Source organism: Monodelphis domestica, chromosome 1, assembly GCF_027887165.1.
Source record: "Monodelphis domestica isolate mMonDom1 chromosome 1, mMonDom1.pri, whole genome shotgun sequence".
In the NCBI taxonomy this organism is placed as follows: Eukaryota; Metazoa; Chordata; class Mammalia; order Didelphimorphia; family Didelphidae; genus Monodelphis; species Monodelphis domestica.
The window spans coordinates 587599238-587613677 of NC_077227.1; the positions used below are offsets into that span (position 1 = coordinate 587599238).

General features: G+C 36.4%; 1 protein-coding gene across 1 annotated transcript in view; it reads left to right on the top strand.

Annotated features, from left to right (window-relative positions):
- The window catches only part of CHRNB3 (cholinergic receptor nicotinic beta 3 subunit), a 55411-nt gene that overhangs the window by 13323 nt on the left and 27648 nt on the right, over window positions 1–14440 (top strand). The window contains exons 2-3 of the mRNA XM_007476412.2: window positions 6053–6204; window positions 8196–8240. Of these exons, the coding sequence (XP_007476474.1) occupies window positions 6053–6204; window positions 8196–8240 (197 nt within the window). The remainder of the gene's footprint in view (window positions 1–6052; window positions 6205–8195; window positions 8241–14440) is intronic.

A 14440-nucleotide genomic window follows, 5' to 3' on the forward strand; every position in this document is an offset into this window, starting at 1 on the left:
GTGTTAAGTAACTCTAAAGATATAATATAATCAAAGAAGATGAGAACTAAAGAATGGGCAGTCCTGGAGAAAAGCCTCTGATATGATTGGTAAATGTGAAAATGTAGAGGAGGGGACAGAAGAGTAAAAGGTCTATATATTTCATGACACTTTCTCTCTCTGGTACCTTTGGTGATGGAGAGGTGGCTGGTGGCAGCGTGCTGAGCCTTTCGACATCTTGGCGTGGCTACAGCTATTGTCTGGTTTGGTGATGAATTTCTGACTGAGTTTCCCCTCCTTTACTTTCCTTTTAGAAGCCTCTAATCTCCTTCAGGGACCTAGCAGCGGAGATCTTGAACTCCCCCTGGCACAGGCCAGGCAGGAAAAATCCAATACCCTCTTTCCTCTTTTCTTCTTAAAATCCTTCCCTCTATATTAATTAAAATTAGCATAAATTTCCTGACTGACTTGGGTATTTTATTTGGGATTTTTTCCCTGGCGACCAATTAATTTAGATTTTATGTTACAATCCTAAAATTATCTTTACACCGGGGGCATTTCCAGGTACTGAGGAAAATCTACTCTGTATAGTGTGACAAGAAGTAGGCTATGAAGCATCATAGAATGAATTGTAGATAAGAATCAAGTGTGTTCTGCCAGGACAAGAACTAGAGATTGTTTTTTAAAAAGATAACTTTAGGGGGCAGCTGGGTTGCTCAGTGGATTGAGAGCCAGGCCTAGAGATGGGAAGTCCTAGGTTCAAATCTGACCTCAGACACTTGCCAGCTGTGTAATCCTGGGGAAGTCACTTAACCAACCTTACCACTCTTCTGTCTTAGAACCAATACACAGTATTGATTCTAAGATGGAAGGTAAGGGTTTGTTTTTTTTTTCCAAATAAATAAATAAATAAATAAATGGATGAATGAATGAATGAATGAATGAATAAATAAATAAATAAATAAATAAACAAATAAATAAATAAATAAATAAATAAATGAAAAGGTAACTTTAGAAGATATTAAGGCCCTCAAAGAGAAGTACATAGGGTCTAAAGAAAAACTGAACGACATAAACACACTTATGTGGGTTTCAGGAAAGGTATAGATCAAATCATGGAGTTGGCTTTGTATGTGGCATACATGACTGAAATCAGAAGAATAATAGACACCATCTAATAGGATGGAATTCTGGGGAAGTTCTACCCTACAAAGAAGTTCTTAAGTGTGTGTGTGTGTGTGTGTGTGTGTGTGTGTGTGTGTGTGCGCACGTGTGTGGACCTCTTTGGCAATCTGACAAAACTTATGGATCCCTTGTCTGGATCTTGTTTTTCAATGCATAAAATAAAACACATAGGATTACAAAGGAAATCAATTATATTGGAACACAGTTATGAAAAACCTTTTTTTTTTTTTAAGTTCATGGATACCATGTTAAGAGTTTCTGCTCTAAAGCTTTTCTCAAAGAGTCAAAACAAAAGACAGAGATAAACTCAATAGTTCAAGAAGAAGCCAAAGGAACCGAAAGGGTCAGGAATGAGTTAGACCTTGGTGGAGGACGGGATGGAAGACCAAATCGCTCATTCAAAGCATACAAAAGGATCAAGGAAAAAGAAATATGTGATTGTCTGGCTCAGAGGGAAGCAAAGTATTATATCTCTTTAAAAAGTAAAGTATCTTTTTAAAAAACAGAGAAAAAGAGGAAGAAAAAACCTAGCTATCAAGAAATGAAAGAAATCACGGAATACAGTAGATGGTGGTTCTTTCATTTAATTGGTTCTTATCTGGTATATATTTAGGATAAAAGAGACAAAACCATTTTAAGAAGAGGAAAGTGGTTTCTTCTAGCCAAAAAGAGACTAGATAAATGACTGGTTAGCAAATAAATTATTCAGAAATTGTTCCAGCCCACTTAATGAATAAATAATTCAGAAATAATTCCAGGAAATGATCTATTGTTTCTATGAAATCTCCCTACTGGAATGATTTACTTTTCAGAGAATATTACACAAAGAGAACTCTACTGGAATTATTTAGGCATCATAGCCCACTTTCCTTCCAGCATTTGAGGAAGGCCAGAAACTTCCACCAGAATTCATTTGACAGGTAATAATAATAATACTCTTGATTAAGAAACTACCCACACTAATAAAATGAGAAGGAATTCTCAAAGCAATTAGTGAATAGCTTTGTTATAAGAGCTCTCCTAGGTTTGTTTTCATTTATTTATGGCAAGCAAGATTTTCTTTATCTTTTTTTCCTCTTTAATTGGTTTTCTGTTTTGCACTATTTGATGTTAGCAAGTATTTCAAGGATTTTTATGGAAAGTTAAATCTATATATAATCAACTAGTAAAATGTTTCACTGCAAAAACAACAACAACAACAACAAAAGAAATGAAATGAGACAAGGCACCATAAGGAGAACTGAGAAAAGTATCATTTACATTTGATTAGTCTCTATGTCACTGCTTGGGGCTAAGGGTATTGATGCTCTAATGTAGTAGTTCTTAACCTGAGGTCCATAGACCTTTTAAAAATATATTTTTTGATAACTGCATTTCAATGTAATTGAATTTCTTTGTAATAGTATGTGTTTTATTTTATGCATTTAGAAACATTAGTCTGAGAAAGAGTTCATAGGTTTCATCAGTCTGTCAATTGCTCTAATGAGAAAAAAAGCCAGATGGGAAACTTTGAACCAAAGAGTGGATTTTTACTTTAAATCAAGTCAAGAAGAATTTATTAAGTGCTTGTTATGTGTACGGTACTATGCTAAAAGCTGAGGATAAAGATTGTAATGGGGTTTTAGTACATGCCAAGATCATCTAAGAGGTAAGCATCCAATGATAGGCCAAAGCAAAATGCCCACATATACATTAGTCCTCCCAGAAGCAGGGCCCCATGGATAAGCTTCCATCTTAGATGATCTAAGTATATACCAAAGTCCCATTACAAAAGAAAGGCCTACATAGTCCCTGCCTCAGGGTGGTTCTGTCCACATCACCAATTATAGCTCTCTCCAGGGATTAGGAGGGGATTTGAAAATGTGTGTTGAAAATTATTATTATATATAATTGGGGAAGGAAAATATATTTTAATTAAAAAATAAAAAGTAAAAAAAGGAAATCATATCATAGATTCATCTCCTTCAGAACAGGAGGGAATGATATCCCAGGAGCTCTCTGTCCTGGCAGGAGATTGTGACCATGAAAAATATGGTTTTCAAGACTGTGAATTGCCAAAACTGTAAAGATAATTTTAGTGTCTTGATTTTTATCAAAAATAAATGGTCACCATGGGAAAAATTCCCAAATATGAAATACTCAAGTCAGCTGGGTTTTATGGAGATTTTAATTAATATGAATGAAGGAATTAAGGGAAGGGAGAGAGACAGAGTAAGAGGAAATAGTAGGAAAGGGCCTAGGCCAAATGGCCTAGGCCTGAGCTTTAAGAGAGACTAGTCAGTCTTTTATCCACTCACCACAAGATTTTGTCTCAAGCAAAACTCCAAGTAAGTTCAGAGAGCCAGCAACTCCACACTAACTCCAAAACTTCAACTAGTCTAAACTCCAACTACTTCAGAGAGCCTCTTCTGACTCCTAACCTCTAATTCAGCTTCCAAAGCTGAACTCCTCTCAATTTCGAAATCCCCTTCCTTTTAAAGAAATTTTCTCTTGTGTCACCTCCCCTAAATTTTCACATCTATCAATCACAGTAGAGTTTTTCCCAGGACTGCCCATTCTTAGTTCTCACCACTCTTTAGTTCTCACCTTCTCTGGGTAGACTAAAACTTCACACCTCTTTTGTTAAGCTTGCCTTTTGTAAATTGCTTGACCTTTTAGTGATTAATTTAACCTTTATAGGTACTTAGCACCCTTTTGTATTAGATCTAAAAATAGACCTAGCTTAAGGTTCTAGCTTTACTATAAGTATGAGTTAGGGACTTTTTCATTGTTCCATCAGGAGTTTACAACTTTATCTTCCCCTAAAGTATTCCTAAGTATGGGTGGAGTAATGTTAAAATTCCCAATACATTCCTGATCAAGTACCTCCATTGTTACAATAAGGGAATAGTCTTAACCAAATGTTCTAAGGTAGAGTCTGAGCAGTTTTAAGATTCACAAGATGCAGGTGCTTTCTCAGCATTGCATCTCAAACTCAGGGATACACCAAGGTGCATTCTTCTTGCATTATGGTTTCTATCAACTTCAGTTCTCTCACCAAAGTTCTCCCAAGTCTCAGGAAGTACATGACACATCTCTTATGCCTGATTAAGGACACAAGGCTGACTCTCTTGAGAGTAGGGACTATCTTTTCCTTTTCTTTGAATGCCCAGAAATTAGCACAGTGCATATAGCACATAGTAGGTGCTGCAAGGGGAAATTTTAGGGTTGTGACTTAATCTAAATTTAATTGGTCACCAGGGAAGGAATCCCAAACAAAAACACCCAAGTCATTTTGGAAATTTTATGGTGGTTTAATTAATATAGAGGGAAGAAATTAAGGAGAAGAGAGAGGGAAAGGGTATAGGATTTCTCCTGCCTGGCCTGTGCCAGGGAGACTTCAAAGAGACCTCGACCATGAGGTCTTTTCAGAAGATTAGAGGCTTTCCTAAGAGGATAGTGTTTTGGAAGGTAAAGGAGAAAAGAATCAGTCTAAACTCTGAGAGAGCTCAGAGAAGACGCCTCACTTGAACCAGGTTACTAAGCTTCCCCAGTAGTGTGTCAAGGACTCTTACTGCCAAACCTGGACAATAGCTGCCACCACACCAAGATTCCAAGATGCTCAGCATGCTGCTGCCAGAACCACCTCTCTGTGAAAAGAGGCCAGAGAGAGGAAGTGATGCCAAATATATAAACCGTTTTTACATCACTTTCCTGTGTCTCACATGTACCAATGGTAGCTTAAGCTTGACTTAGGACAGCCCAGGGGTCTGTCAGTTGTTTCTGATTTGTCATTTGCTAGCACATATCTGTCATAGGCCATCCTTCTCAATACTTAATCCTTAAGTAAGGGTGTAGACATTCCTGTTTTGTGAGACTAAGCAGGGTGGAGTAAATCTAAAATTCACAGTGCTTAATAAATGTTTATTAACTGACTGACTATTTGAATTTCCATATTTCAAAAAATGAGTGTCTTAATTTGCACAGCTACTATACCTTAGAACAGGTTTTTTTTTTATAACATTATTTTATTTGGTAATTTCTGAGCATTATTCATTGGAGACAAAGATCATTTTCTTCCCCCCCCCCCCCCCATCCCATAGCCGACACGTGATTCCACTGGGTATCACAAGTGTTCTTGATTAGAACCCATTTCCATGTTGTTGTTATTTGCATTAGAGTGTTCATTTATAGTCTCTCCTCCGTCATAGCCCCTCCACCCCTATAGTCAAGCAGTTGCTTTTCCTCGGTGTTTTTACTCACATAGTTTGTCCTTTGCTTGTGGATTTTTCTCCTAGATCCCTGCAGATTAGAACAGGGTTTTTTAACTTTTGGTGCATGGTTTATGGATAGATTTCAGGGTGTCCAAGAACTCAGATGGGGAAAAAATTACATCTTTATTTTTGCTGATCTCTAACTGAAATTTAGCATTTCTTTCAACTATTTAAAACCTTATTCAAAGGAGACCTATGGACCTCACTAGACTGCCAAAGGGGTTTATGATATTTTTTTAAAAGTTAAGAGCAGGACCCTGCCTTGGTAGATTATAATTTTGAGAGATTTTGACTGGAAAAATTCATCTCCTGGAAGCCAACCTTCTGCTGATGAGTTTCTGGGGTCTGGACTTCAGATGTCAGAAGCACCAACCATGAGTGAATCTTTACTGAAACCTTTCTAGCTTAGTGGCAGGAACCAAAGCTTGAGGTCAGCCTTTGAAAGGTCAGTTGCCTCCACAAGTCAGAGCAATATCAGAGGAAGTTTGATTCACAAAGTAATTATTAAGATAGCATTCAGCAAGTTCTTGTCCACCATAATCCTTTTCCTTATAAAAGTTTTTAATGCTAACCCCAGTATCATGCTTTATATATGAATAAATGCTTTATATATGAATCTTTCTTTGTTCTTATAGCTTCTCTAGGGTTCAGTTCAATAGCAGAAACTGAAGATGCCCTCCTGAAGAAGTTATTTCAAGGGTACCAGAAATGGGTTCGCCCTGTATTGAATGCCAATGACACCATAAAAGTATATTTTGGATTAAAAATTTCTCAGTTAGTAGATGTGGTAAGTAACCATCACTAGAAATCTTTCTGTAACCCCACACCCATACTCCCACACCCAAAAAATAAATTATTTAACCTGGTTGTCTCATTAAGATAAATAAATTGTGAGAGGAAGGCTCACTAGAATTCTTGAAAGGAAAAAGTGAGAAGTCTTGTGGAAGTAAAATTGAAATCAGTGAGTTGTTTGGGGACAAAGCACAACATTGGAAATTATCCAATGAGGGTGTAATGAAAAGAATAATAGATTTGGACTTTAAGTACCTGGGTTCAAATTTTGGCTCTGTTCCTTACTCTTTATGTGACAGTAGTCAAATCACTTAAATTTTCTGGGCTTATTCAACTATAAAATGGGTTATTTACTCATCTATATCATGATCTATAGGGTCCCTTCCAGCTCTAAATATATGACCAAGGGCTAACTTGTACCAGATTTCCTAAAGGAATTGAAGGCAGGGAACAGAAGAGGGTGACTAACCATTGGAATTGACCCAGCCTAGGATAATTGCTATTCTTCCCAGCATCATTAATTCTGCTGTGTTAGGATCAAATCCCATCATAACCTAATCCCTCCCCCCATACTTTTATTATTAAGGATGAGTCCAAAAGGAAGAGCAGAGAAAAATATGGAAACATTTACATTTTTCCTGTTTTAGGGCAGATGATACAAAGAGCACTAGATTTCAGGAGGGCCCCAACTTGGCTAGAGTTATTGTTCTAGAAAGTAAGAATACTACTAATAACCCTTCAAGCCCTATGTCTCATCTTCAAGGAACCCTTAATTAAGACCTCATCTCACTCAATGAACACACTGACCTATATCTTTGCTTTCCTCTATAATGATGAGGACCATCTTTTCTGAACTCCAAATTGAAATACAAGGTCTAACAGAGGATATTCCTTTGGCAAAACCTTGTTAAAAGAATACCTCTTTTCCTTGAAATTACTGCTAAATCTGGAATATCTACTCATTGTGGATTTCTATAACAAATACCTGTAGAGATTTGATCATCTGTCCACACACTAAATCCTTATCTTCAATATATTAACAACTCTAGGGAAACTGATAATCCTTAATTGACTAAATGCTTAAAGTCCCTTCACTCAGCTTCCCCAAATCCCAGGTTCATCTTTTTGCCATCTGATATAAGTGTCTCCTGATTACTTACTAGCCTAATGCCACCATATTTCTGTACCTCAAAGTCCTGAATTGCAGAATCTCAGAATTGGAAAAAAAATTATATCAACAACCTTTTTGTGGGCAAAAATATAATTTCTCTGACAAGAAGTTATTCACCTTTGGCTTACAAACTTCCAGTAAGGAAGAACTAAGGTCCATTCCATTTTTGGACAGATCTCATTGTCAGAATTCTCCTTCTGTTGAGCCTAAAGCTCCATCCACTGCCCTTAATTTTGCCATCTAGAGCCAAGTTCAATACATGTGATAACTCTTCAGTTACGTCAAGACAGTTATGTCTTCTCCTTAAGTTTTCTCCTTTCTAGATTAAATAGCCCTGATTCCTTTAGCTAATCCTTGTATAGCATGGTGTCCAAGCCCCTTTTAACATCTTGATTGCCCTCTTCTGGAATGCACCATTTAACTTGTCCCTGTTCTTCAGAAACTTTCTTCCCCTTTCCTCCATCCATAGTGCTTCTTGAGTCAACCAAGTAGCTACCTCCTACCTCAGTACCAATTAAAGTGTCATCCTGGATATCAACTTCAGATAAACATTGATGGAGGCAACTTTTATATGTAAAATTTGCTTGACCTGGTAATCAGTGGCCAATCTCATCAAGAGCTTCTGTGCACCACCTCAAACTCAAGCACCCCTTTGTAGCTGGCAAACTACTGAGAATGAATGAAATGACTATTTCTGTGGAGTATTCGAGACACTTCCAAAGATACCATTTAAGTAGAAGGAAATCTTAGCAAAATAATAACCTCATGGAAGGTTCTTTGTTTTAATTGTCATGGTCTTTTCCTTATTTCCCTAGGATGAAAAGAACCAGCTGATGACAACAAATGTATGGCTTAAACAGGTAACCTAAAAATGAAAAGGTAACAAATATGAAAAGTTGATTCCCCAGAAGAATTTATAATCATGGATATGTTTTACAATAAGGGAAGAACTGTTCATAGGGTGTTCTGAGGTCATCTGGCTCAAGTCCCTAACCCAATCCTTAAATTTAAACTATCTCCCAATTAATTTCAATTCAACACAGTAACCTTTTATTAAGTGCCTACTGTGTAAGGAGCACTGTGCTAGGTGAGGGGTGGGGGTGGGGGTTAAGGGGAGAGAATATGCTACATTTAGATAGGACACAGATTAATTAGCTAACAAATATTATACTACATTTGTCCTGCCCTTAAGGATTTATGAGATGGTAATACAACACAGACAACAACAATAAAAACATTACATGATAAATACAATATACAAGTACAAAATAAAAGTTATCACTGAGGGAAGGAGGGGTTCAGGGAGACTTGGTGGAGGAGTTGGTTTTGGAATTGGGATTTAAAGGATGGGTAAGTCTTCGACCAGTGAAGAGATGACACGGCATCACACAACTAGGTTGAGGAATAGTCAAGATATGAATACAGTTGAGGCTTCATGAAAACCACAGGACTATGTTCTTATGTTTGCACTTCAATTCAGTTTCATGCTTTACCCAATAATGGTCACATAGTTAGGGCCTGTGATTTAACTGAAACATGAACCAGAGAGCAAGGTGGCAGCCTCTCTGCATGCTATATGTTGTCTTAGACTTCATATGTATGATAAACATCATATTTCTTCCCATCTCAAGATGTGGAGAAGGAGGTGGTAGGAAGGAGAAAATTTGGAACTGAAAATTAAAATTAAAAAAAAGAAAAAGAAAAATCATGTTATATATAATCTTAATGAGTTACCCATGGGACAGGAGAAAGGAAAATATTGTCCTTGATTTCTAGAAATGAAAGACTGAAGAGTCTGAAAATTCTAGGCCAAGGGAGTTTGATTTGAACTCATGGCATCACTCTATATATCTAAATCATATACTCATTTTGACCTTATCTTGGGATAGAGTGTGAGATATTAGTCTATACTTAGTTTCTGCCATATTGTTTTCCAATTTTCCCAGCAGTTTTTGTTAAACAGTAAATTCTTATTCTAAAAGCTAGGGTCTTTGGTTTTATCAAGCACAAGGTAGATATGGTCATTTGCCCCTGTATATTGTGTATCCAATCTATTACATTGATCTGCCATTCTGTTTCTTAGCCAGGGCCAGACTGTTTTGATGATTACTATTTTGTGGTACAGTTTGAAATCTGTTACTGTTAGTCTACCTTCCTTCATATATTTTTTTTACTATTAATTCCCTTGATATTTTTGACCTTTTGCTCTTCCATATGAATTTTGTTATTATTTTTTCTAGTTCTATAAAGTAATTATTTGGTAGTTTGATTGTTTATAAGTAAATTAATTTAGGTAGAATTATCCTCTTTATTATATTCTCTCTGCCAACCCATGAACAATTAATATTTTTCAAATTGACTTTATTTGTGTTTAAAGTGTTTTGTAAATTGTGTTCATATAATTCCTGAGTTTGTTTTGGTAATTAGATTCCCAGGTATTTTATACTGTTTAAAGTGATTTTAAATGGAATTTTTTTCTTGCTACTGGACTTTTTTTGGTAATATGTAAAAATGCTGATGGTTTATGTGTATTTATTTTGTATCCTGCATCTTTTTACAAATGTTATTTCAACTAGTTTTTAGTTGCATCTCTAGGATTCTCTAAGTATACTATCATATCATCTGCAAAGAGTAATAGTTTAGTTTCCTAATTGCCTACTTTATATTCAGTTTTTCTTTTCTTATTGCTAAAGCTAGCATTTTTAATATAGTATTAAATAATAGTGATGATGATGGCATCCTATTGCTTCACTCCTGATCTTATTGGGAAAGCTTCTAACTTAGCCTCATTGTAGATGATACTTGCTGATGGTTTTAAGGTAGATATTACTTATTTTAAGAAATGATCCATTTATTTCTATACTTTCTAGTGTTTTTTTTTAAACCCTTATCTTCCATCTTGTAATCAGTACTGTGTATTGGTTCCAAGGCAGAAGAGTGGTAAGGGCTAGGCAATGGGGGTCAAGTGACTTGTCCAGGGTCACATAGCTAGGTAGTGTCTGAGGCCAGATTTGAACCTAGGACCTCCCGTCTTTAGGCCTGGCTATCAATCCACTGAACCACCCAGCTGCCTCCACTTTCTAGTGTTTTTAATAGGAATGGGTATTGTATTTTGTCAAAGACTTTCCCTGTATCTATTGAGATAGTCACGTGATTTCTGTTAGTTTGGTTATTGATATGGTCAATTATGTTCATAGTCTTTTTAATATTAAACCAGACCCGTATTACAGGTTTCAATTCCACCTGGTCATAGTGAATGGTTTTTATTATATGTTGGTGTAGTCTCCTTGCTAGCATCTTATTTAAAAATTTTTGCTCCATTTTCATTAATTAAATTGGCTTATAATTTTCTTTCTCTGTTTTTGTTCCTCCTAGATAACAGTACCATATTTGTGTTATAAAAATAATTGGGTGGGTTTCCTTCTCTGCCTATTTTCCTGCATAATTTATATAGTATTGAGATTAATTATTCTTTAAATATTTGATAGAATTCACTTATAAATCCATCTGACTCTGGGGATTTTTTCTTAGGAAATTCATTCTTTTTAAGATACAAATATGATACTAATGCCTAAGCTAGGAAGATAAAAAATAGAGAAATAAAATTATAAGACAAATTCATTAATGCCCAGACTAGAAACAGAAGATCAGGTCCATTCAATTTTTTTTCCTGAGATGGGATTATTTAAAGATTCCATCTTCTCTTTTGTTAATCTGGGCAATTTATATTTTTTGTAAATATTCATCCATTTCACTTAGATTGTCAGATTTAATGGCATATAATTGAGCAAAATAGCTTCTAATTATTGCTTGAATTTCCCCTTCATTGATGGTGAATTCAACCTTTTCATTTTTGATACTGGTAATTTGATTGTCTTCTTTCCTTTTTTAAATCAAATTAATCAATACCATATCTATTTTATTTGTTTTCTCATAAAACCAACTCTTAGTCTTACTTATTAGTTCAATGGTTCTCATACTTTCAATTTTACTAATTTACCTCATTCTACCTCTTCTTTCCTTTTTGTCTCAGTGCAATCCTCATTTTCAACCCTTGGGGCTTTTTTGAATTTCATGTCATCCTAATCAACTTACTCCCTCATACTCTGTCTATGCATTCTCCTTCTAACTGCTCTAATACTGATAAAAAATTTAAGACTTAAGAGTATCATTTTTCCTTGTAGCAATATAAACAGTTTGCACTTATTGAATCACTTAAATTTTTTCTTTCTTGTTTACCATTTTATGGCTCTCTTGAGCTTTGTATTTGATCATCAACTTTTCTGTTTAGGTCTGACTTTTTAATCAAGAATGCTTGAAAATCCTGAAAGAATATATTCAGTTTTGCTGGATGGGTGATTCTGGGTCATAAACCTAGTTCCTTTGCCTTCCAGAATATCAAATTCCAAGCCTTCCAATCCTTTAATGTGGAAGCTGTTAAAACCTATGTAATTCTCCCTATGGCTCCATAATATTTGTATTGTTTCTCTCTAGTTGCTTGCAGCTTTTTCTCCTTGATCTGGGAGCTCTTGAATTTGACTATAATATGCCTGGGAGTTGACATTTGGGGATTTATTTCAGGAGGTGATTGGTGGAGTCTTTCAATTTCTATTTTATACTCTGTTTAAGATTATCAGGGCACTTTTCTTTGTTAATTTCTTGTAATATGATGTCTAGACTTTATAAAAAAAAACCCATGGCTTTCAAGAAGTCCAATAATTCTCAAATTGTATCTCCTGGATCTCTTTTCTAGGGGCCTCATTGGAGGCTTACATAAGGGCTTGGAACTTCAAGAGGTGGCTGTAGGTTGCTCTACTGTTGGTTTAGGCAGTCTCAGGGTCTTGAAAGTTGGCTTGGGCCCAGGTTCAGAACCAAGAGCTGTAGATGGTGGGTGAGCAGGCTTGCTGTTGACTTGTGCTGATACTCCTTAGTGAAGCCTTGGCTGTGAACTGCACTACCCTCTTCCCCCACTGAATAAGACTTTCTCTGCCTACCTTCCAAGTTGTTATCTGCAGGAAAATTGCTTCACTTTGATATTCTGTCACTCCAGTATTCATTTCGAAGCATTATTTTAAGGTTAGTTGGAGAGAATTTTTAGATAGGTTTGAGCTTTCTGTGCCTCTACTCTGCCATCTTGACTCCACCTCTCAGGCTCTCAATCCACTGAGCCATCTGGGCTCCCATTTCAATTTGACTTTGACACCACTGATCTAAATAACCAAATCCTATCTTTCACATATACGATTCCAGTCCTCAGCTATCATATATTAGGTCCCAGAGTGGTATATTTGAGATTCAGTAGAAAAAGTAATTAAACAAAAGATGCTTATTGTTTCAGCTGGGTAGTTGATAAACAACTCACAAGGCTAGTCTATCATGTGCACAAATTCAGTACAGACATTGGAAATGGAAAATGAACTGCATTCAGAATTAAGTAGTAGGAGAAAGATAACAGGCTCAGTTGCCTTTGGGAATTGGTCCAGCACCATTTTTTTAAGCCCTTACTTTCTGTCTTAGAATCAATACTATATATTAGTTCCAAGGCAGAAGATAGGAAAGGGCTGGGCAAGGGGTTTAAGTGACTTGCCCATTTCACACAGTTGAGAAGTGTCTGAGGCCATATTTAAACTGAAAACCCTCCTGTCTCCAGGCCTAGTCCTTAATCTACTAAATTACCTAATTGCCCCCTTCTAGTACTTTTTTTTTTAAACCCTTATTTTCCATCTTAAGATCAATACTGTGAATTGGTTCCAAGGCAGAAGAGTGGTAAGGGCTAGGCAATGGGGTTTAAGTGACTTACCCAGGGTCACACAGCTAGGAAGTGTCTGAGGCCAGAGTTGAATTTAGGACCTCCTGTCTCTAGGTCAGATTCTCAATCCACTGAGCCACCCAGCTGCCCCCTATCCAGTACTTTTTAACAATCCCAGATTTCTCCCTGAAACAGAGGCTCATTTGTAGTATTGGTATTCATTCAATGATGATATGAGACTATGAATCATGGAATGTCATATTATCTGAAGAATTTAAATGGCAGTCACCCAAAGAGCATTGAGAAACCAGATCGTGGGCATAGGAGGCCACATCATATCCAATCAGTTAATCAGCAAGTGTTTGTTGAGCACCAGTTATGTTCCAGGCACTATTTCCAGGTGCCATGGATAAAATAATAATAATAATAATAATAATAATCTTCGCCTTAATTTCCATTTTTCCGGGGGAAACAATGTGTAAAATATATTAGCAATTGTAAAATATATGCAAAGTAAGTAAAATAATCACCAAGCTGTAGGAGGCACATATTCCCCTTGCTCCTATAGAGGCAAACAGTACAAGTCTAATCCTTTTTACATGTGACAGTATTTTAAATATCTAGAGATAGTAATATTGTCCTACCTACATCTTCCTAACTCTACCCAAAAAGAGTACTAATTATTTAAATTCACCTATACCCAGTTACCACTGATAATATTTGTATGGGGAAAGTTCATTCTAAATGTATTTTCCTATGTCATCAGCAGGTGACATCCTATGTCACCAGGAAATACAGGAAATGAGAATTATTATATAGGCCTGTCCTGGATATAAAGCACTGGGCTTAGAATCAGGAAGACTCAAATCTGGTATGAGACATTTACTGATTGTGTGACCTTGGGCAAGTCACTTAACCCTGTTTGCCTCAGCTCATTACCAGTAAAATGAGCTAGAGAAGGAAACAACAAACCACTCTAGTATATTTGCCAAGAAAAATCCAAATGGTATCACAAAGAGCTGAAATGACTCAATAACAAAAATGGAAGAGGTAGATGGTAGCCCAGTAGATAGAACCCTAAACTTGGAGACAGAAAAACCAGAGTTCAAATCTAACCTTGGACACTTACTAGCTCCATGACCCTCATAAAGTCACTTAACTTCCATTTGCCTCAGTTTCCCCATTTGTATCTCCAGGGTTGTTGTGAGGATCAAATGAGATAACAATTGTACAAATGTTCAACCCTTCCCTGTTTCAAGTCCCCGTGATGACACTTACTAAGTGATTTTGGCTGAGTCACTTGATCCCTCT